Source organism: Hylobates moloch, unplaced genomic scaffold (assembly GCF_009828535.3).
Source record: "Hylobates moloch isolate HMO894 unplaced genomic scaffold, HMol_V3 SCAFFOLD_16, whole genome shotgun sequence".
In the NCBI taxonomy this organism is placed as follows: Eukaryota; Metazoa; Chordata; class Mammalia; order Primates; family Hylobatidae; genus Hylobates; species Hylobates moloch.
In genome coordinates this window covers 34,963,160-34,986,371 of record NW_026652291.1, presented here as the reverse complement: position 1 = coordinate 34,986,371, position 23,212 = coordinate 34,963,160, and the positions used below count along the sequence as shown (strand labels likewise).

General features: G+C 41.4%; 1 protein-coding gene across 6 annotated transcripts in view; it reads right to left on the bottom strand.

The window, feature by feature from the left end:
- Nucleotides 1-23,212, bottom strand: part of SYNJ2BP (synaptojanin 2 binding protein) — a 46,427-nt gene that overhangs the window by 8,265 nt on the left and 14,950 nt on the right. For 3 of the 6 annotated variants that reach the window (XM_058429680.1, XM_058429678.1, XM_058429677.1), the window contains 2 exons: nucleotides 7,683-7,819; nucleotides 373-423 (listed from right to left, as the gene is read on the bottom strand). In XM_058429680.1, coding sequence (XP_058285663.1) covers nucleotides 373-423; nucleotides 7,683-7,819 — 188 coding nt within the window. The remainder of the gene's footprint in view (nucleotides 1-372; nucleotides 424-7,682; nucleotides 7,820-23,212) is intronic. The other 3 variants (XM_058429681.1, XM_058429679.1, XM_032135103.2) reach the window with 2 other exon arrangements.

The window sequence follows — 23,212 nt, the reverse complement described above, 5'->3', positions numbered from 1 at the left end:
CCACTTCATTGACAAGGCCTTTCTAGATAACGTCACTAGATATGACTGATTTACTTCTTTGAATACTCTGTAACTCTGAATACTATGCAACTACATACTTTGAATACTATGTAACTCTCTTAAAGTCCAAATTGAACTCTGCCTGATACCACTTTACATTCTACTGTAACTTCAAGATGTATCTCAGCTGATCATTATAACTCTACAATACCTAAGAGAGCTTTGTACACTTGAGCATAATAAATAGCACATGCTTTCCTGAAGTTTGGCTGCAGAGTGCACCCTGAAAAAGCCATAAATACACAAAGCCTGACTGACATAATCTCAGTACTACATAAAGCTGCAAGGCCTGGATTCTAATAGTAGCTTTACCTGCCAATGATTCAGTGTGTAATCCTGCCCCTCCATCTGAGTCTCCTTCTGCTAACAGGGAAGAAAGACATTGGTACATCAGGCAAAAGAAGATGTTATAAAGGGCATAGGCCAGTTAAGCCAATTATGCCTTTCAACCCTCCTAGTTAAGGCTAAAGGTATTCTAATTTAAGAGACGTTATTCTAATGACTACTTTAAAACCCCAAATAAGAGACCTTTTAGAAACGCAAAGACCTTTCTTAGGGAACCCTTTCTCATCCTTTACCCAAAGTAAACCAGCCCCTAAAACATGTCATGATTACGACTTTCTCCCTTGACAATGTCATTTCTACTCCAAAATTGAATTTGCTCTCCAATACTGACATCCTCTAAGCATTTTTAGATTCCAGCTGCTCAGTGACTAACCACCAAGTTCTGTATATTTCACCCTTAAATATCTGTGGAATCCACTCTTTTTATTACCATCCTTACTAACATAGACCAGTGGTTCTCAAAGTGTGGTCCCACTACCAGCAGCCTTAGCATCACCTGGGAACCTGTTAAAAATGCAAATGTTTAGGCCTCATCCTAGCTGCACTTTAACACGCCTTCAAAGTGATTCTCAAGTCTGAGTTAGTTCTTACCTAATCTGCCTGAAACAGTCTTTTAACTGGTCTCCACTCCCAGACTACTTCCCCTATTTAATATACCCCTTTCTACATATCCCTTGCATCTACAGATTTCATTAGTACTTTTCCATTCACTGGAGTAGTAATTTTTCAAATATTGTGAAATAATCCAGTGGGTCAAGACCAGTTGTTTAGCTGGGCGCGGTGGCTCATGCCTGTAATCCCAGCACTTTGGGAGGCCGAGGCGGGCGGATGACGAGGTCAGGAGATCGAGACCATCCTAGCTAACATGGTGAAACCCTGTCTCTACTAAAAATACAAAAAATTAGCTGGATGTGGTGGCGGGCGCCTGTAGTCCCACCTACTCGGGAGGCTGAGGCAGGAGAATGGCATGAACCCAGGAGGCGGAGCTTGCAGTGAGCTGAGATTGCGCCACTGCATTCCAGTCTAGGCGACACAGAGAGGCTCTGTCTCAAACAAAACAAAACAAAAAACAGTTTTTATTTTTTAAAAAGTGACATTAAAAGAAAACAAAATATCAAAATTCATCACATATAGAAAAGTATTGTTGTGTTAAACTTTTGCTTCAAATACACACACACACTTATTTGATGAATAGGAAATGTATGTCGTTCCTGTTATAGGTTATAATTTAAAAGGTTTGAAAAACACTTGCCTACAGCAGTGGTTCTCAAACTTTACTGTGCACAGGCTCACCAGGGGATCTCATAATGCAGAGTTTGATTCTGTAGGTCTGGGGAGGGCCCTGAGATTCTGCATTTCTAACAAGCTCCCAGGTGATGGCCAGACTGCTGGTCCTTGAACCTCACCTTTAGTACCAGGAGCTACTTGGCTGAGTAATCCCAGAATTAACTTGCTACTTCAGCTTCCTTAACTCATGACATAATAAGGTTTATTGAACCTAAGATATGGCAGATTTGCAATGTGCTAGAAAATTTTGCTGACTCTGAAGTTTCAGAAAATGAGCATGGTGTTGTTCTAGTTAACTGATAAGGAAACATACTTTTTTTACTTTAACTCTGGTTGTTAGCATGTTAAAATGTGTTTCCTATTTCCTGCCTTATGAAATCAGCTGATTTAAAATTAGTTTTCTTTGATAAAGAATTTTGAATTGCCTCAGGATAATCTAAAACAAGATCTCTGACTTGTAAATGTAGAGACATAGAGAAAGAATGGGCTCAATTTAATAAGCAATAGATGTGAGAATATACTCTGGATATTGTAATTTTTTACTAAGATCCTGCAATGAACCACATTTTTTCGTCTCTTTTTTCATCAATTTTTGAAGAAACCATAAAAATAGATTATTTAGATCCAATCCAAAAAAGTCAGTGTGTTATAATGGAGGGGTTAATTCACGGAACGAACTTATTAGATGCTTACTCAGGGCCAGGTACAGGACTAGATGCTGGAGATAAAGAGATGATAAGGCAAAGACCCTTCCCTGGAGGTATTTTATTTAAAGAATGCTGCTGTATATTTCAACATCTCTGCAGCTGATTGGATGGGGGTTTCTGCTGGGTCTTTCTCACTGATTTCTAAGGTAAGGGCAGAAACCAGTGTTTCATTTTCTTTGTAACTTTCCATAGCACTTGGCACAGTGCTCTGAAGGCCATTAAGTACAATAGTTGATAAATGTTGATGACTAACCAACTCTTTCATTCACCAAATTAAAAACTGTACTCACACAGAATATGAAATGAAGCTGGCTAATGGCTCAATCTGTGCCATTTTGTTATATAAGGGGTTTGTTCCATGTTAAAATGGAACATTCGACTGTGTAGTATGACCAGCTACGTCACCCTTAGCTTAATAAAAATGTCATGTTCACTGAGGAATGACTATTCTTCACCTGCCTTCATTTAGGCAGACACACAAGGAATGAGAAACTTAAAGTTTACTTTTCTAAAAATAAAAATAAAATTATCCCAGGTTCCATAATGGTTTATTATTGCAACCTATTCTAATAATAAACCATTCTCACCAGCATACACACACAAAATGAACCATGGGTGAGGAATTTCCAGCCTTCGTAATAGCCATTTTTATTTCATGGTTGTCAGATGCAACATGGCCTTAAAAATCATTTACTGTCATTATTTAAGAAAATTTATTTTTCTTTCTTAAGTTTAAATCATCTACAGTGATCATAAAAAATGAAATTTCACTTTTGATGAGAAAGAGGAAACTACTTTTTTTTTTTTTTTTTGAGACGGAGTCTTGCTCCGTTGCCCAGGCTGGAGTGCAGTGGCGCAATCTCGGCTCACTGCAAGCTCTGCCTCCCAGGTTCACGCCATGAAACTACATGATAAACCATGCAGTTATTTAATTTTAGAACTTGAAAGCAAGATAATATGTGGGAATTACTTGGGGAGAATGAAAAGGTTAAATTAATAGCTAATAATAACTCCAGGAAATTTACATGTCACATAATGTTACTTAAATCAGCTATCTAAAATAGATATGTGCTAAGGAAGAGATACATTTTTAGTTTATCTAGCAAACATTACTAGGGGAAAAATGGGGCATATTTTACAACATGGAGAAATAACCTATGCATGGAGAATAGGAAAATACATAAAAACTAAATGGGAATTTAGACTAATACATAATTTAGCATCATTTTTATAGAGACTTCAAAGCCAATAATAAATGAATACTTAAGTACATTTCATAGTTATGGCCTACAAGTTCACTTAAGGACAGAGGGAATAGGATGTCACAGGTAAGTGATGGAACAGGCTGTTTCATAGTATTTCTTAAGGAATGGGATCTAGAAAGAAGAATTTTGAAGCAAACTCTTGTAATTCTCACATGTCATGGGAGGGACCTGGTGGGAGGTGACTGGATCATGGGGGCCACTTCCCTCATGCTGTTCTGGTGATAGTGAGTGAGTTCTCATTAGATCTGGTTGTTTGATAAGTGTCTGGCACTTCCCCCTACTCTCTCCTGCCACCTTGTGAAGAAGGTACTTGCTTCTCCTTCGCCTTAAAACCATGATTTTAAGTTTAAACTTAAAACTTAAAACCATGATTTTAAGTTTCCTGGGGCCTCCGCAGCCAAGTGGAACTGTGAGTCAGTTAAACCTCTTTTCTTTATAAATTACCCATTCTCACGTAGTATCTTTATAGCAGTGTGAAAACAGATTGATATACCCCCTGATATGTCTTCTATCTCTGCCTCTCCTTCCCCTGGCTTTTCCCCTCTCTTCTTTTGCATGCCTCTTCCTTAAATGGCCAGAACATAAACATATCATTCCTCGTAACATATCTTTGTAATATTTAATATCTTTTTACATCTTTATATTTCTTATATTTTGGTAAAGTTAAATCCTCTTTGCTATAAATTTAGACATCTACTTTTCTCTTCATTGACATTTATCTCCCATCATTTATCAGCAGCCCCAGCCCTTTTTTAAAACTGGAGAGGCCTTTCAATAATTTCTCTGTGAGGAAATGGTCCACATAAGGTTCTCAACTTGTATCTAATAATTTGTTTTCCACTGAGGTTTACTTCCTTATTTCTGATTCTACCCTTTATAGAAAGATGAATTTCAGTTTTTATCTTTATATTATTTTATTTTATTTTATTTTGAGATAGAGTCTTACTCTGTCGCCCAGGCTGGAGTGCACTGGCATGATCTCAGCTCACTGCAACCTCCGCCTCCCAGGTTCAAGCGATTCCTGTGCCTCAGCCTCCTGAGTAGCTGGGGGACTACAGGCGCATGCACCAAGGCGTGTGCCACCATGCCCAGCTAATTTTTTGTATTTTTTTTTTTAGTAGAGACGGAGTTTTGCCACGTTGGCCAGGCAGGTCTCGAACTCCTGGCCTCAAGTGATCCACCCTCGTCGGCCTCCCAAAGTGCTGGGATTACAGGCATGAGCCACTGTACCTGGGCTAATTTTAGTTTTTATATAAAACCATACATGCAATCTACTATTAATTCACCATGTAACTTTGTCTTTAGGATAACTAATCCTAGCTCCTCATTTACCTTTTAGGAGCCGGTATAACAGTATAACATAGTGGTTAAAAAAAAGGCTACAAATTCAGACAAACCAGTTTGAGTCCCTTGCTGCTCACTAGTTGTGTGACCTTGGGCAAATGGCTTGGGCACAATAATCATGCCCACCTCATAGGGTTACTATAATATTAAACAAAATGAATTTCAAGTTCTTAGCATGTTACCTGATATTTAGTGCTCAAATACTTCTCACCATTCTCATTTTGCAATAATCTACCTTTAACCAAAGCTTTTAAAATAATACAGCTCTCTTCTTTCTCTTCTTAACTCCTATACTATTCTTTATCCACAGAGCCCAGGTTCCAGTGTTCTGAGGATAATGTAATTTATGTGTCAAAATATTAAGCTGCATAGATTCTAACTACATGCTACACCCTTATTTTAACAACCCACTCTCAGCGTTTCCTTACAGTACCACTGCCAAGTCGATTCATATGGATGAATGTCTTTCCCTGGGAGCTAAAGGAAATAATCTGCTTCTAAACTTTTCACTATCCTTTTGAGAAGACAGGTATATTATCACTGTCTCCATCTCACTGATTAATAAACAGGGTCTAGGAGAAGTTTAATGGACTGAAGAGTGGCAAAATAGTCAATGAGAAGGACTGAAATACTGCGGTGCTTGATACTATATTTATGTTATAGATCAGCGAGGACACATGCTTAGACATTCTTGAGCTAATTTAGGTGGCTCTAATAGCTACTTGTTCTGATTTTCTTTCTTTTTGGGTGACTAAGTGGAGTCACAGTCTTCCTGAAGAGGCATTCAGAACCATACTGCTGAGCCTGATCACTCAAATACTCAGATGCCAAATGAAGAAAAAGTGCCTGTTCTCTCTCTCTTTTCCTTTGTATCTCTGCCTTCAGGTTCTGCTACCAAATGGGCTTCATGGCAGAGAGGTGTTCAATAAGCTGGCAACTATGAAGAGCAAGAGATTTCACACATATGACCTTTAATCGCTAATCACCTGAACTGCATGAGAAGTAATGTGAAAGGGAAAATTCAAATGAAACTATATAGCAAAAAATTTTTAAGGGATGAAGCTAACTCATTATAGAGGTACGTTCAAAATCATGTCTCTGAGACCAATACTTAATTCTGCCAATCAAGACTTCTCCTGTCTGTACTTCATTCATTTATTTCAACCTTTTCCCAACGTGGCCATCCTGCCCTATTCAGTTCTAAAAGAAAACAGGGAATAGTTTTCTCCTCTTCAGACCACGGGCTTATGGCCCATCTGGAGAGGATAGGGCTTCTCCTATGAGAAGCCCTATCCTATTTCAATTTCCTTTTATTTAAGTCTAGCCCTTTGAAGCCAGCTTTCCCAAGAATATTCTAGATAATATCTCACCCCCTCAGCATCCATTGTTTATACCAATCATCTGTACTGTTTCCAAACAAGTAATAAGTTGGCCATTTTTCACTAGCCCTGAAGATTAATAAAAAAAGAAATTCTACAGAATAATTATCTCCAACTATACTCCCTTATCCCCCAGCAACTGATAGTATCATAGGATTACTGTGGCCCATGGTAAGGTAGAGAAATGAACAATAGGGCCAGAGTTATATTTTGCATTTTAATAGTTTTGACTGTATGCTTGTTCTAATTTATCTTAAGACCTGAGGTCTGTGAGCCTATATTTATCAGTCGACCTTTTTAGATTTGCCTGAATTTCTTAACTTGTTCATTTCTTAAACATTATTAAGCACTGTGCTATGATTCAAAAGGTTAAAAAAAGATCTTAGGCCGGGCCCGGTGGCTCACGCCTGTAATCCCAGCACTTTGGGAGGCTGAGGCGGGCGAATCATGAGATCAGGAGTTCGAGACCAGCCTAGCCAACATGGTGAAACCCTGTCTATACTAAAAATACAAAAAATTAGCTGGGCGTAGTGGCAGGGGCCTGTAGTCCCAGCTACTCAGGAGGCTGAGGCAGGAGAATCGCTTGAACTCGGGAGGCAGAGGTTGCGGTGAGCCAAGATTACGACCTTGTACTCCAGCCTGGGTGACAGAGCAAGACTCTATTTCAAAAAAAAAAGGGATCTTGTCACTGCCCTTGAGGAAATATTCTGGAAAATAATAAGATTAATAATTACCATGTAGTATGTCTTCATACAGACATTAGCAGGATGAAACGGGAACACAGTGGACAGATACCCAAATCAACTGCATTCCAAATTTTCATGTTAATAATGGGTGAAAAAGGGTTCTGAGTCTGAAAACGACACTTAATTCCAACCTTCCTTCTTTCTGTTTTTTGAAGTTAAATCCAATTATAAGGGCTGACATTTCCCCAAAGGAAGATACACATTAGTGTTTTAATCAACAAAAGGAGGTGATAAAGTAATGGATGAAAGACAAAATTTGTGGATTTTAAATCTCTTTTCCCCATATGAGTCCCTCGCTGCTTCCTGCCTTGTGCTTTTTAAACAAGTAACTTCACATTCTGGGCTTCACATTCTCATCTATCAGGTGAGCATAATATTGCCCTCCATGCTCAATGATAGGGTTGGAAAGAGTGACTGATCAAAGTTGTCCCCATTCAACCTACAACCTGTATATTTCCAGATCCAAATCTTTTCAAGGAAAAGGGATAGGGGTAGGACCTAGGGCTTAGGGAGCAAAGGACAGTGAAGGAGGCCGAAGCCCATTCTCACCGAAAGGATCTTATCACCCTCCTGGAGCCGCCCATCCAGGGCTGCAGCCCCATTTTCTTTGATGCGGCTGACGTAGATGCCACTGTCGTTGGAGACATACTGCTGATCTGTCCCACCGACGATGTTGAAGCCCAGCCCTGAGAAAATCATGGAGGAGTAAAAAGATGGGGGTGAAGAAGAAAGAAAGGGATTAGAGAAGATGAAGAGAAAGGGAGGGAAAGCCTACTGGGGAGGAAAGGCTGATGGAGAGGAGACGCTGGCGAGTCAGCCTGTGATGGAGCTGGTGAATGGTCATGAACAAGGTCAGCAATATCAAGAATATTGAGTTGCTCACTCAAATGAGGCACAACTGAAAATATAAACACAGTGACCCACCTGTTTTGTTGAACATATAAAGAAAGATCTATATAGAACTTAAAGAATAATGGTGATTACTCTAAGTTCGTTCTTTCTTTTTTTGTTTGAGAGTCTTGCTAGTGGGCATAGTGGTGGGCGCCTGTAATCCCAGCTACTCAGGAGTTCACAGCTCAGTTGCCCAGGCTGGTTATAAACTCCTGGCCTCAAGCAATCACTATTGCCTTGGCCTCCCAAAGTTCTAGGATTACAGGTGTGAGCCACCATGCCCAGCCTAGATGTAAGTTCTTCTACTCACATTTAATTTTGATCCTGTTGATGGTATTCAAAGGACCCAATTCCTGACATTCCTGATATTACTACAGCAGGGTTAGTTGTGTTCATCAGAAGAAGCTATACATTTTTACCAATTATCAAATGAACTGTTCCTAATTTAGTGTGACAGATTTCTAACCATACCTTCCCTTCCACACTTTCCTTCTCCCAAGCTTCTGGAGAATTTATGTAGGATAATGCTTTGGAAAAATCTCTTGAGAGTTTCATTTTTTTTTCTATTTTGGTTGGTGGAGGCAGTGGTGTAGGTATTGGTGGAGAAACCTCAGAACCAGAAAGGTAACTGCTATTTCATGGTAGGACTAAATCACCAAATTTACTCTCCTTTCTTTTGCTACTTCAAGTACAACCATATATAGGTTGAGTATCCCTTATCCAAAATGCTTAGGACCAAATGTGTTTTGAATTTTGAATCTGGGGGATTTTGGAATATCTGAATTAAACTTACCAGTTGAATATCCCTAATCCAAAAATCTGAAATCTGCAATGCTTCAATGAGCATTTCCTTTGAACGTCATGTTGGCCCTTAAAAAGTTTTGGAGTTGGAAGCATTTCAAATTTCAGATTTTTGGATTTGGGCTACTCAATCTATACTTGGGCATAGTAATTGACAAGTTTTATTCACTGTAGAAAAAACTGACTACTCGTTGATTAGCAACTCCCCAATTCCTCTTCCCTAAGTCCTTGGAAACCACCATTCTAATATTTGTTTTTATGAGTTTGACTATTTTAAATGCATATAATTTTAGTTATGCAAGATGAATTAAGTTCTAGAGATCTGCTGTACAACATTGTGCCTACAGATAATACTATATTGTACACTGAAAAATCTGTTCGGAGTAGATCTCACATTAAGTGTTCCTACCACAGTAAAACAAAATATTAAAAGAAAGAAAAAAGAGAAGGAAAGAAAACTGAGTATCAAAGTGCTATTTCCATGGACCAATGACTAAGTGCTGGAAAGGATTTCACTGTACAGAAACCATTGTTATGAAGGGATTTTACCTATGCATAAAAAAGGAAAAAGGAACTTCTCTAGGGCTTTCTTAATGTCAGCTACTGGTAGAAGTCAGGGCCACAGTGTAAGACAAAGGAGATAGTTTGGAAACGAACCAAAAATCTGGTGGTGCAATTGGAAGGAATAACCATAATCACCAGCCTACACTGTTCTCAATAGAAAAGACACTTAAAGAGACATATGCAGGGGGCCGGGCGTGGTGGCTCACGCCTGTAATCCCAGCACTTTGGGAGGCCAAGGCAGGCGGATCACAAGGTCAGGAGATCGAGACCATCCTGGCTAACACAGTGAAACGCCGTCTCTACTAAAAATACAAAAAACCACCTGGGCATGGTGGCGGGCCAGGTGATGGGCACCTGTAGTCCCAGCTACTCGGGAGGCTGAGGCAGGAGAATGGCGTGAACCTGGGAGGTGGAGCTTGCAGTGAGCCGAGATTGGGCCACTGCACTCCAGCCTGGGCAACAGAGCAAGACTCTGTCTCAAAAAAAAACAAAAAAAACAAAAAAAAACCAGACATATGTGGGCTTTCTGAAAGTTCTCCCCATTGGTGGGAGAAAAGCTTACACCTGAAGCTCACAGTATTAACATAAGCATTAGCAAATCAATTTGTAATTTAAAGAAAAACATGACCAAACAAAGACACAACAGGAAACATTAAAGTTAAAAAGCATACCTTAGTCAGGTATGGTGGCTCACGCCTATAATCCCAGCACTTTGGGAGGCCAAGGTGGGTGGATCACTTGAGCTGGGTGGATCACTTGAGCTCAGGAGTTCGAGACCAGCCTGGGCAATGTGGTGAAACCCCATCTTTACCAAAAATACAAAAAATTAGACAGGCGTGGTGGTACATGACCAACCTCAGGAGGCTGAGGTAGGAGGATCACTTGACCCTGGGAGGCAGAGCTTGCAGTGAGCCAAGATTGTGTCACTGCACTCCAGCCAGGGTGACAGAGTGAGACCCCATCTCAAAAATAAAATAAAATAAATAAAAAGCATACCTTGTGCATAAAATCTCTGCAGCTAGAGAATATAAATAATTTATTCTCTAAAATAATATACATAATAGAAAGTGCTACTTCTGGAGTTTGTGACCTGGCTGGGCAACATAGCAAGACCCTATTCTCTAAATAAATAAGAAGGTGCTACTTCTGGAAGATGCTATTTTAACTTCCTTGAAGGGCTGGGTATTAAAAATAGTAGCTTAACTTACTAAATGATTTTCTTAGAGCACCCTCAATTTGTATCATAGAAGGTAGGAAGTATTGGAGACGGTACAGAAATTTAAGATAAGGTGGAAAAGTAGATGGAACAAGATTATCGAAGGTTTTGAAATGACTTCAAAACTGTGACAGCTTTGAACAAGGGGGCCAAGGCCAACCCGCCTCTCCCAAGCTGGAACAAACTATGTAGAGAAAATCTTTCGAAGAAATCCAACATCCTCATCAAACACTACAGTTGCCGCTGGTGATCTTGGGAACAGGAAGCAAATGTTAAGCAGCTGAATGCAACATAGTAGTTAGCAAGAGAAAGAACTTTGCTACTGGTTATTCAAAGCTAACTGCAGAAAAAAAAGGAAGAGTAGAAGAAATTTTACTGAGATTTACCATAAACAAACAAGAGCCATCTACTACACACCCCATCGAAGTCATATTATACAGGTACATTTATAACCCGTTGCTACTTCTGTTGTAAATGAACCAAACTATTTAACCTGAGAACTCCTGCACTGACCTATTTACAGAACTGGGTGTATCTATAAGCCAAAGCACTGCTGCAATAAAAGAGTCACCACAGCATTGAGTAGTGGCATGACTAACTGAATCTGGGCTGTACGGATACCTACATAATCCCCGGTTCACTTGCTCAGTAAAAATTACTGATGGAATCTTATGTGTAAGATGTTGTGTTATTATCCGAGGAAGACATAAAGTTAAACTGCACACTCCCTGCTTTGATCACAAACTGTAATTTTTCCTTTTTCCTGTCCCTTTAAGATATTGCAGAAGCAAATCATCATTTACTATGTGTTAGGCATTATGTTATACTCTGAGGAAGACATAAAGCTAACCTGGACAGTTCCTATTTTAACCACAAACCAAAATTTATCCTTTTCCCTGTCCCTTTTAGATATTGTAGAAGCAAATCAAAGTCAGAAGACTTGGTTCTAAGTTTATAACTTACCAGATATGTGGACTGAAGCAAGTCAGTTTACCTCTGATCCTCAGCTTCCTTTTCTATAAAATAAGAATTATAAATTCTGCCCTCTCTACCTCCGTGGGTAAGTGTTAGGGGCCAATAACATAAAATATGAAAAAAAAAACTTCATAAACTACATAGTAGTTGCTCTATTGGGATAAGGTGCTAGGAGTAGTTGTCAATAAATTAATGTCTGCTAAAGCTCCAAACTAGATAGTTTGACAGAGAAAGGATGAATAAATATACAGCAGAAATGCAAAATCTCCTAAAAAATGGGAAGACAGTTTTAAAATTCCACCCATCTATAAACAGGAACTCAAACTAATTAAGTATGTCTATGGCATGTGACCTAGAAATCCCCCTTAAGAGTTTCTAGCAAGTATGATATCTAAACTCTACGGCAATCATCCAGCATATGGACCAACCAATTGAAACAGATGCCAGTCGGAAACCACCAGAAAGGGAAAGGCTATTCAATACATATCTTGCTAATTGTTGGCTATGGCCCAGAAAAGTCTTGCATAAGTAGGGTGACCACATATCCCAAAAGGAATTGCCACAAAAGCCAAAATTGACCAATGGGATCAATTAAATTAAAGAGCTTTTCTTCAGCAAAAGAAACTATCATCAGAGTGAACGGGTAACCTATAAAATGGGAGAAAATTTCTGCAATCTATCCATCTGACAAAGGGCTAATATCCAGAATCTACAAGGAACTTAAACAAATTTACAAGGAAAAAACAAACAACCCCATCAAAAAGTGGGCAAAGGATATAAACAGACACTTCTCAAAAGAGGACATTTATGCGGCCAACAACACATAAAGAAAAGCTCATCATCACTGGTCATTAGTGAAATGCAAATCAAAAGAGATGCCATCTCATGCCAATTGGAATGGCGATCATTAAAAAGTCTGGAAACAACAGATGCTGGCGAGGATGCGGAGAAATTGGAACACTTTTACACTGTTGGTGGGACTGTAAATTAGTTCAACCATTATTGAAAGACAGTGTAGAGATTCCTCCAGGATCTAGAAGCAGAAATACCATTTGACCCAGCAATCCCATTACTGGGTATATACCCAAAGGATTACAAATCATTCTACTATAAACACACAGGCACACGTATGTTTACTGCATCACTGTTTACAATAGCAAAGACTTGGAACCAACCCAAATGCCTATCAATGACAGACTGGATAAAGAAAATTGGCACATATACATCATGGAATACTATGCAGCCATAAAAAAGAATGAGTTCATGTCCTTTGCAGGGATATGGATGAAGCTGGAAACCATCATCCTCAGCAAACTAACACAGAAACAGAAAACCAAACACTGCATGTTCTCACTCATAAGGGGGGAGCCGAACAATGAGAACACATGGACACAGGGAAGGGAACATCATACCCCAGGGCCTGTCAGGGGGTGGGGGGTAAGGGGAGGGAGAGCATTAGGACAAATACCTAATGCATGCGGAGCTTAAAACCTAGATAACGGGTTGATAGTGCAGGAAACCACCATGGCACATGTATACCTATGTAACAAACCTGTACGTTCAGCACATGTATCCCAGAACTTAAAGTAAAATTAAAAAAAAAAAAAAAGATTTGAAACCAAACAAAAAAAAAAAGATCCTTAATAATATATTCTTAGTTTTTCATTAACTCACAGGAAAAGTCTGACCACCCACGAGACAGAAACCTATTACAGCTATTTACAAGGTAACCAGGCTTGTAAAAATATAAAAATGTAAAAAGAAACATGGAGTTTTAAAATGTAATGTTCATATTCATAACACAACACCTCCCTATAAATAAAAACATACACAAATATTACCTATTTACAAAAATGCATGCACATTTAAAGAATATAAAGACACATTAGAGTGGGTACTTATGGGGAAAAAGATATAGGATAGGGTTTAGGTATGAAGGGTTAAAAAAAAACCTGAGAGGAACACACTAATGATAACAGTGTACTTTAGAGCTAAAGGGTATAATTAATTCAGCTCTTATCATTAAAGGTCCAAAAGGAGTTGAGGGGAGAGGGAGGAAGAAAAAAGACTGGGAATCAACTTTTTTTTTTTTTTTTTAGTGAATGAATGAAGAGCTTAGTGAGCTCTGGTTATAATGTGCCAACAAATTTTAAAATATGGCAAGATTAAAATGGGTTGCTGGATGTCTATTTTGCAGTCTAAATGCAAAATAGTAAAGGTAGCATAAGAATGACACCACTATAGGATTAAGAGAGAAAGAAAGTGTGCCTAATAGAAGAACCTTGGAAAGTTAAACAAGAAATATCTTCTTTTGAACTCCTGATTATAGGTCTGGACCCTAAGCCTGTTTAAAAGAGCAATGGCAGAAGCAACAGCTAATGTTTACCAAGACCTTATTATGTGCCAAATAATATGCTATGTACTTTATATATATTATCTCATTTAATCTTCTTGACAAACACAAGTACTCATTTTTCAAAGAGTTTAAAAGGTGAGGCATGGACAGATTAAACAACTTTACAAAAACGTCACACAGCTCTTTGCAAAGCCAAGACTTAAGTCAGGCTGTGTGATTCCAAAGCATGAATTTTTAACCATTTTGCTACAATACATCTTTGCAGAAAACATAAACTGCTTTAAGAAAAAGTCTTCTAAGCATTGCTGGCTACCTCAGGAGCTAACTGGTCTCCAGGCTGGCTCTGAACAAGCAATGCTGGGATAATGGTTGTAGAACAGTCCCCAAGGGTAATATATTCTAGAGGAATAATTCACCATTACAGAGTTCTGTAACTGTTGTCAAGGTTCCTTTTATTTACCTTCAGACCAGAAAAGGAAAAGCCCTTCATTTCATTCAGATTCTTATCTACAAAATCTAAAAGTTATAAAGTAAATGACCAATGTTAACCTGTTATTCTAGAAATAACAATTCTGGACATAATTAAAATGAAACAGAATAGTTCATTAACACCAAGGATTATAGCCACTTGTTGAGTTATGAAGACTAAAGTAACAAACACCCTATTTTCCCTTTTCTTTCCCAAGATCAATCCGACTAATTTTCTCCCAGACATCAATCAAACTCCATTGGATACACAACCCCCCTGTCTGTCTTTATCTATATCATGGTAAAATAAACTTAACATAAAATTTAACATTTTACCCATTTTTAAATGCATAATTCAGTGGCATTAAGTACCTTCACAATGTCGTACAATCATCACCACCACCTATATCTGGAACTTTTTCTTCAAATAAAAACTCTATACCCACTAAAAAATAGCTCCTTATTCTCCCCTCCCCCAACCCCTGACAACATCTGTTATACTGTCTATATTAATTTGTGTATTCTAGGTATCCCATATAAGTAGAATCACACAATATTTGTTATTCTGTGTCTTGTTTATATCGCTTAGCATAATGTCTTCAAGGTTCATTCACATTGTAGCACATTTCAGAATTTCATTCTTTTTTTAAGGCTGAATTATAATCTTTTGTATGTACATACCACATTTTATTTACCTATTCATCTGTCAGAGGATATTTGTGTTGTTTCCACATTTTGGCTGCTATGAACATTGGTGTACAAATATCTGTTTTGAGTTCCTTCCTGCAATTCTTTTTATTTTTTGAGATGGAGTCTTGCTCTGTCACCCAGGCTGAAGTGCAGTGGTGCGATCTCTGCTCACTACAAGCTCCGCCTCCCAGGTTCACTCATTCTCCTGCCTCAGCCTCCCGAGTAGCTGGGATTACAAGCGTCTGCCACTACGCCCCGGCTAATTTTTGGTATTTTTAGTAGAGACGGGGTTTCACCGTGTTAGCCAGGATGGTCTCGATCTCCTGACCTCATGATCCGCCCGCCTTAGCCTCCCAAAGTGCTGGGATTACAGGCATGAGCCACCGTGCCCGGCCCCTTCCTGCAATTCTTTTGGGTATATACCTAGGAGTGGAATTGCAGAATCACATGGTAATTATATATTTAATAATTTGAGGAGGTGACAAACTGTTTTCCACAGTGGCTGCACCATTTTACATCCTCACAAGCAATGCACAGCTACCCCAATGATATGTGTGTATGTATGCATGCGTGTGTGTGTGTGTGTGTATATATATATATGTATATAAAATAGTCATCCTAATGGGTGTGAAGTGGTAACCAATTGTGGTTTTGATTTGCATTTCCCTAATAGCTAGTGATGTTAAATATTTTTTTCATGTGCTTATTGGCCATTGGCCATTTGGATTACCTTCTTTGGAGAAATGTCTACTCAGGTCCTTTGCTCATTTTCGAATTGGGTTGTTTTCTGTCACTAAGCTGTAAAAGTTCTTTATATATGCTGGATATTAACTTCTTAGCAAATATATAATTGGCAAATACTATCTCCCATTCTGTGGGCTATCTTTAACTCTCCTCATAGTGTCCTTTGAAACACAAAATTTTTTACTTTTAATGAAGCCCGGTTTATTTTTTGTTTTGTTGCCTGTGCTTTTGGTATCACATCCAAGAAATCATAGCCAAATCGAAGGTATTGAAGCTTTTTCCATTCTTCTAAGAGTTTTATGGTTTTAGCTCTTACATTTAGGTAGTTAATAAATTTCTAGTTAATTTTTGTACATAATGTTAAGGCAAAAATCCAACTTTCACATACTTCTGCATGTGAATATACAGTTTTCCAAACACCATATGTTAAAAATGTGTACTCTGCTGTTATTTGATGATGTGTTCTATATATATATGCCTGTTAGGTCTAATTTGTTTATAGTGTTGTTCAAATCTTCTCTTTCCTTATTGATTTTCTGTTGGTTGTCCTATCCATTACTGAAAATGAGGATACTGAGGTCTAACTATTATTATAAAATGGTCTACTTCTCCAGATCAATTTTTCAACATTTGCTTGATACATTTTGGCACTCTGTTGCTTTGTTACGGGAACTTTGGGGTGTCGCTTTTCTGGCAGGAGACCTCTGTGTGGCTGCTGCAGCAGGGTGGGCAGCTCCAGGTGTCGGCTCTCTGCAAGGCTACAGCTGGACCAGGCGTAGCGTGAACAGCTTCTACAGCTGGCACTGGGGAACACGATGGCATCTGGAAGCTTGGAGATGCCAGGAACCGTAGGGTCCCAAGGAGAAAGTCACAGCCCTGGCTCAGGGAGCTCCCAGGTCTCAGATCCATGAAGGGTTGCAGCTCTTCTCTCTTTCTCTTCACCCGCAATGTAGCAAGCAAGGGGCATGTCTCAGCCCTGACTGTGTTACAGCTCTCTTAGCCTCGCCATTCGATGGATCCTGAGTTCTTGTCCAGCAACCAGGAAGAATGAGATACACAGACAAGTGGAGTGTCAGCAAGACAAAGAGGAGCTTTACTGAGTGACAGAACGGCTCAGAGGGGACCTGCAGGGGGGCAGCTCCTTTCAGCATCCAGGGTGTCCTGATGAGTGTTCAGCTCCTAGCAGAGAGAGTAGCTCTTCTCTGCTAGGGAGGTCATCCCAATGAGTGGTCAACTCTCAGCAGAGAGGGTAGCTCCTCTCTGTAGGCAGGTCATCTCAACAAGTACTCAGTTCTCAGCAGAGAGGGTAGCTCCTCTCTGGAGCTGGTCATCCCATCTTCTCTGCTGTGGCTGAACCTGGGACATTTATGGGCCTCAGAGCAGAAGTGTGTGCCAACTGGTCCACAGGCAGCCATGGACAGCCCAGAAAAGGCACAAGTACCCATTCCAGTCTGCGGGACTGGCAGCCCAGCCCCCAGCCTTCAGGCCCACCTTGGCCTGAAGGTGGGGCCTCACCAGGGACCAATCCCCTTCCACCCAGGAGACTGTCTGCCTCCTGCCACCATCCATGGCGACCAGGCTGCTTGTGCCAAGGGGCACCTGCAGGCCAGTGCTGAGCTGCCCTCAGCACCTCCAGGATTCCCCTCATGCTTGTTGGCGCCCAAAGTCCAGAGGGGGCCGAGGCAGCAGGGGGCTGGCGTGTCAGCACTGCCCTAAGTGTGTGCACACTGGGCCGGGCTTTGACAGCACTCAGGTTGGCCCAAACGCTGCACTGAGATCGGAGCAGTCACTGGGAGCAGGGAGAGGCCAGGCAGCAGGAAAAGACACCCCTGAGCCTGTGGGCGCAGGGGGAACCTTCCTGGGCCCCTGAGGGTGAAGAGTGCAGAAATGCCTAGGTCTTTGCACCTGGGAAGGCGGGGCTCTCATCTGCTCCATGAAGTGTGCAGCCAGCACTAGCTGTGCCTCCTCACAGCCTGGGGTGGGGGCTGCAGGTCCTCGCTGGGCCGGGGCCAATATTCAGAGCAGGACTGACATCACCACAAGCTCCCGCCGTCGCCCTGGCGCTGAGGGGTGGCCTGGGACTCCCTGTAGCTTGGCTCACAGCCCTGCCTGTAGGGGGCCTCCAGGAGCAGATAGTGGGCCCCAGGCCTGGCCATCGCGAGTGTCAGGCTCGAAGTCACCCTGATGCAGGGCGGACCCCGGGGATGCGGCCCCGCGGAGGCTGCTCCCAAGGTGTAAGAACCCACTGCAGTGCCCTTGGTGGGTGGGTTTGGTGGGTGCTCCGCTGGCCAGGTCCCCAAAGCAGGCGCTGCTCCCACTTCCCACCCTGGGGCCCCAAAGTGCGGCCCCAGCTCTGCACCCCTGGCCCAGCCCCCATGCTCTGTGTAGAAGCATGGCACTGCCCCAGGCCCACCATGGCCTCAGGGTCCCTCTCTGCTCAACCGCACTGCTCACCTGCTGGCGCACATCTCGGCCTGGCCCCATAGCACAGTCCCCAGGGCAGCAGGCTCCAGTGGGGTTCCTGCTTGTCCCTGGCTCCCGCTGGCTCCATGGAGCAAGGCACTGCCCCGGGCCCAGCCCTGCCTCCTCCCCACGCTCTCCCTGTAGTGGCAGCAGGCAAGAGTGGCAATGCAGGGCCAGGGTCTGGATCAACAGAGGCTCTGGACCTGGGGATGGGTCCCACCTGGCCATATGAGGGTGGGGGACACACAGTTGGCTGCCTCAGGGACACAAGGCATAGGGGACCCACCACTGCCATTGCTGCTCCCGCAGCCGCTCCTGCTGCCACCGCCCACGCCTCCCCGCTGCAGCCAGTGTGATGGCATTGCCATCAATTCCCCCTCTGAAGAGGAACATCTAACTGCTGTTAAGATAGGGACGATGACTGCTCTTAACTGCTTCATGCCGACAGAGGGTGTTGTTTTGTGGAAAACAGATTTTCTCTCAGGATCCTATCTAAGGGTCAGCTTCATGCTGATGGTTGTTGTTTTGGGGAAAACAGCAGATTTTCTCTCAGGGTCCTATCTAAGGGTCCCCAGTAAAAGGGAGCCATCATCCGAGGCTCCATTTCCATGACCATTTGGAGTTTGACAGCCCACCCCTTTTATTTCTTTTGAGCTGCAGTCAGAGATCACTGGTTGGTTCACCCCTACAATTGTCAAAAGCTGCAAAAAAGAGAAAAGTTTCCTTGACTCTGAAATACAAAACAAATGATCAGCAATGTTCCAAGCAAAAAGTCAAAAAGGATTATTTCAGTCTTCCATTAGTTCAGATCACTCAGTCAACTCCTGTTCACAATCTCCAAGGTTATCAGAAACAGGTACTCAAGGACTATAATCCATCTTTTGAAGAGGATCAAAACAAGACAACAATTGTCTGTGAATGCCAAAATATCCTAGGGTCATTTCATTCAAAAACACAAATGACTAAGAAATTTGGTCATCTCTGTGGATTACAATAACCCAATACGATAACCCTAATTATGATTGACAGCATATACTCGACATTTGGATTTTTGAAGTCCCATACAATTTTGGAACATACACCAGTATTATTCACCCAAATATAACCTGAAGAAGACTAAACCCTATCTTTATCTTGACAATCCCTTTACAAATTTTTGTTAAAGAGTAGAACAGTGCCTTTAGAAACCCTTGTGGTTTTATTCCAAAGTTTACTTTATAAAAAAAAAAAAAACGATACCCTTTTGAATTTAGTATTCCCACACAGAATTTTAAGATTAACCTTTACAAATCTTCCACAACTTGTTTAAACCTTTAGCTTTATCTTATCTAATTTACAACAATCGTTTAACCCCCTAAACTAGGCAAAAATGTATATTCCCACGCCTTCTTATACTCTTTTACTAAAGACATGTTTTACATTCTTTACACACCTTGCACGTAAATCTATTTTCAGTAGTTTCAATTACATGTTATAATGGTAACTGTTAGCAATTTTTAATTTTGATGAAAAATCTGGTAAGTTATTTTAATTATTTACTTAGATGCAGATAAGGTCTATTTCTAACATAGCTAGGGGTGTGGCATATGTTCCCCAGCCTTACCAAACCGTAAAGCAGGCAAGTTGAAGAATTTTCAAAAGCCAAAGAAGCAGTCTATGACTTTTGAAAAGTCCGTAAATTATGAAAAATTAAGCTTCAAAATTCAAGTGCTCTTTTTAGAAACACCAGCATGACTTACATATAACACTTATGGGACACCCTCTTATAAATATCTAGGAAAGTGGACCCACCTAACTTGGGATGGTCATAAGCAGAAACGGCCAAAACAGAGATCCTCTGAAATGTATAAAATAATTCATTTGCAAGCACAAGAGGGGGGAAAAAAAAGCTGGTTTTAGAACCATACAAACTGAATGAGAGACCTACTTTATAATAGTCTTGGTTAAAATCTGATAATAAGAGATTTGAAAAGATTATTTTTTAGAGTTCTCTGGTCAGAAGTCAGCTTACTTAGGGCTGGGCATGGCGGCTCACACCTGTAATCCTAGCACTTTGGGAGGCCAAGGAGAGAGGATCACTTCAGGCCAGGAGTTTGATCCTCCCACCTCCGCCTCCCAAAAAGTTAGGCTTACAAGCATGAGCCACTGTTCCTGGCTAAACTTGTTCTATTTCTTTCCACTCTGCTCCTCCTTCCTTTTGCTATTTTGATACCATAGGAAGAAATCTAAAGGAGACTTCTAACGACTCAGACCCCTCAAGGAACACAGAAAAAACACACCATTCACTCCTTTTGGGGTATTCTGTCTTCTTGTGGAGTCTGAAAAGTCATGGACAGGTTCCTCTCAAGTCTAAAACTCTGCTCTCTTCCATACTGCATTACTTGTTGGCTTTTGAGAGTACCAGAGACTACTCTGTACTGTGAGAGAGACCTTTGTGTATGTTACGGCTGGTAAGTCACTGACAAGAGCTACAGTACTGGAGGTGACTAACAGCAGTTGTTTATGGTGAATGGTTGTTACTACAGGCAGCTACTCTTTTTTTTTTTTTTTTAAACATTTAGGTAAGGAAGATGTGGCTTAATGTCTTTGTAGTGAGGTGCACTGTGGAGGTTTGTGTGGCCTAGTATCATGGCATTTTGCTCTTTGTGGAGACCCAAGATTCACTGTAAAAGTGGTTTCCTTGATTTTTAAAGATCCAGATACACTGCCCTGCAAATCGGCCTGGCTTTTAGACACTTAATATCAGGCCCTGAGGCAGTCCTCACTGGGACAACAGGTAGTGCACCTGTAGTTCCAGGGAGGCTAAGGTGGGAGGATCACTTGGGTCCAGGAGCTCAAGACCAGCCTGGGTAACATAATGAGAGCCTGCTTTAAAAAAAAAAAAAAAGAAAGAAAGAAAGAAATTTTTAAAATGTATATGTATTAGGCCCTGGAAACTGCAAATACTTTCCTGGTCCCATTCATGAAAGGGCTCAACCTTGAAGTCAGTAATCTAATCAAGAAACAAACTAAGTATCTAACAAGATTAGTCTCCAAAATACAACTTTCTGGCACTTAGCTGGCTACTTTGAAACTCTATGTAAAATAAATTTACTTCTGTAAAGGAAATCTCCATTTGTAAGGACATCCCCCTATACCCAAGCAGCTAGAAATTTTTACAATGGGAAAGACACTGGCTTAAAGTTTACATAACAAACCTTACCTATGTTTAAAGATACTTTTCCTGGCAATTTTATCTTGACCGATTCTTTTTGTTTCAGCAAATAATGGTATACAGATATAAGTTCTGTGCCTCTGGGGGTATCAATTTTCACCTAAGAGTAATGTTTGCAATTCAGGGTTACCTAGCTAAATAACTGTTTAGGGCAATGGAATAAGTAATCAAGGAACTGGTAGTCTAAACAGGGAGAGATTATTTGCAAATTGGCAAATGAAGAATCTTATAAAGTTATAAGATCTGTTTCTGTCTCTGTGTCTGTATGTCTCTATGTTTATGTGTCATGTGTATGTGATATTCCACCACCAAAATACATGAAAACATTCTAATGAATTTGTCAGAGGCGTTTAAACCACAGCAACTCCATCTTGAACAGGAGCTAGGTAAGATAAGGCTAAGCCCTGCTGGGCTGCATTCCCAGTAAGTTAAGGGATTCTTAGTCACAGCGTGAGAAAGAAGGTTGGCACGAGATACAGGTCATGAAAACCTTGCTGATAAAACAGGTTGCCGTAAAGAAGCCGGCCAAAACCCACCAAAATCAAGATGGTGATAAGAGTGACCTCTGGTGGTCCTCACTGCTACACTCCCACCAGCGCCAAGACAGTTCACAAATGCCATGGCAATGTCAGGAAATTACCCTATATGGTCTAAAAGGGGGAGGCATAAATAATCCACCCCTTGTTTAGCATATCATCAAGAAATAGCCATAAAAATGGGCAACCAGCAGCCCTCGGGGCTGCTCTGCCTATGGATTAGTCATTATTTTATTTGTTTACTTTCTTTTTTTTTCCTTTTTTTATTAATTTTTTTTTTTGCACACAAAACAATAAACATTTTCTAAAAATACATACAAACAAAAAGATGCATATCAAACATATTAGGAAGGTTGCACATGGGAAGACGGGGAATAGAAATGGGGCGGTGGGAATTAAAGAAAATAAATGAGAGAGGGACTTTGTATGGATCAATGATAATAACTCAATCCTCTATTTGACAAAGAAGAAGAAGAAGGAAGAGGAAGAAAAAGAAAGTGGGATAAAGGATCAGAAAGGGAGGAAAATAGAAAAAATTAGAGTATGACTCCAGGGTAGACCTGTTTTGTTGTCGCTGGGTTGGTTGGTTGGTTTGTTGTATTTTTCATGTTTCGCCATGTTGGCCAGGCTGGTCTCTAACTCCTAGCCTCAAGTGATCAACCCGCCTCAGCCTCCCAGAGTGCTGGGACTACAGGCGTGAGCCACCACGTCCAGCTCCCACATTGGGTCTGGCCTCTGTGGTAGACCTCCCAGAAGGGGCGGCCGGGCGGAGGCGCTCCCCACATCCCAGACGGGGCAGCAGGGCAGAGGGGCTCCTCACTTCCCAGATGGGGCGGCCGGGCAGAGGTGCTCCTCATTTCCCAGACGGGGCGGCCGGGCAGAGGCGCTCCTCACTTCCCAGATGATGGGCGGCCGGGCAGAGGCGCTCCTCACTTTTCTTCCCAGACGGGGCGGATGGGCAGAGGCGCTCCTCACATCCTCCCAGACGGGGCGGCCAGGCAGAGGCGCTCCTCACAACCTCCCAGACGGGGCGGCCGGGCAGAGGCGCTCCTCACTTCTTCCCAGACAGGGCAGCTGGGCAGAGGCGCTTCTCACTTCCCAGACGGGGTGGCCGGGCAGAGGCGCTCCTCACTTCTTCCCAGATGGGGCAGCCGGGCAGAG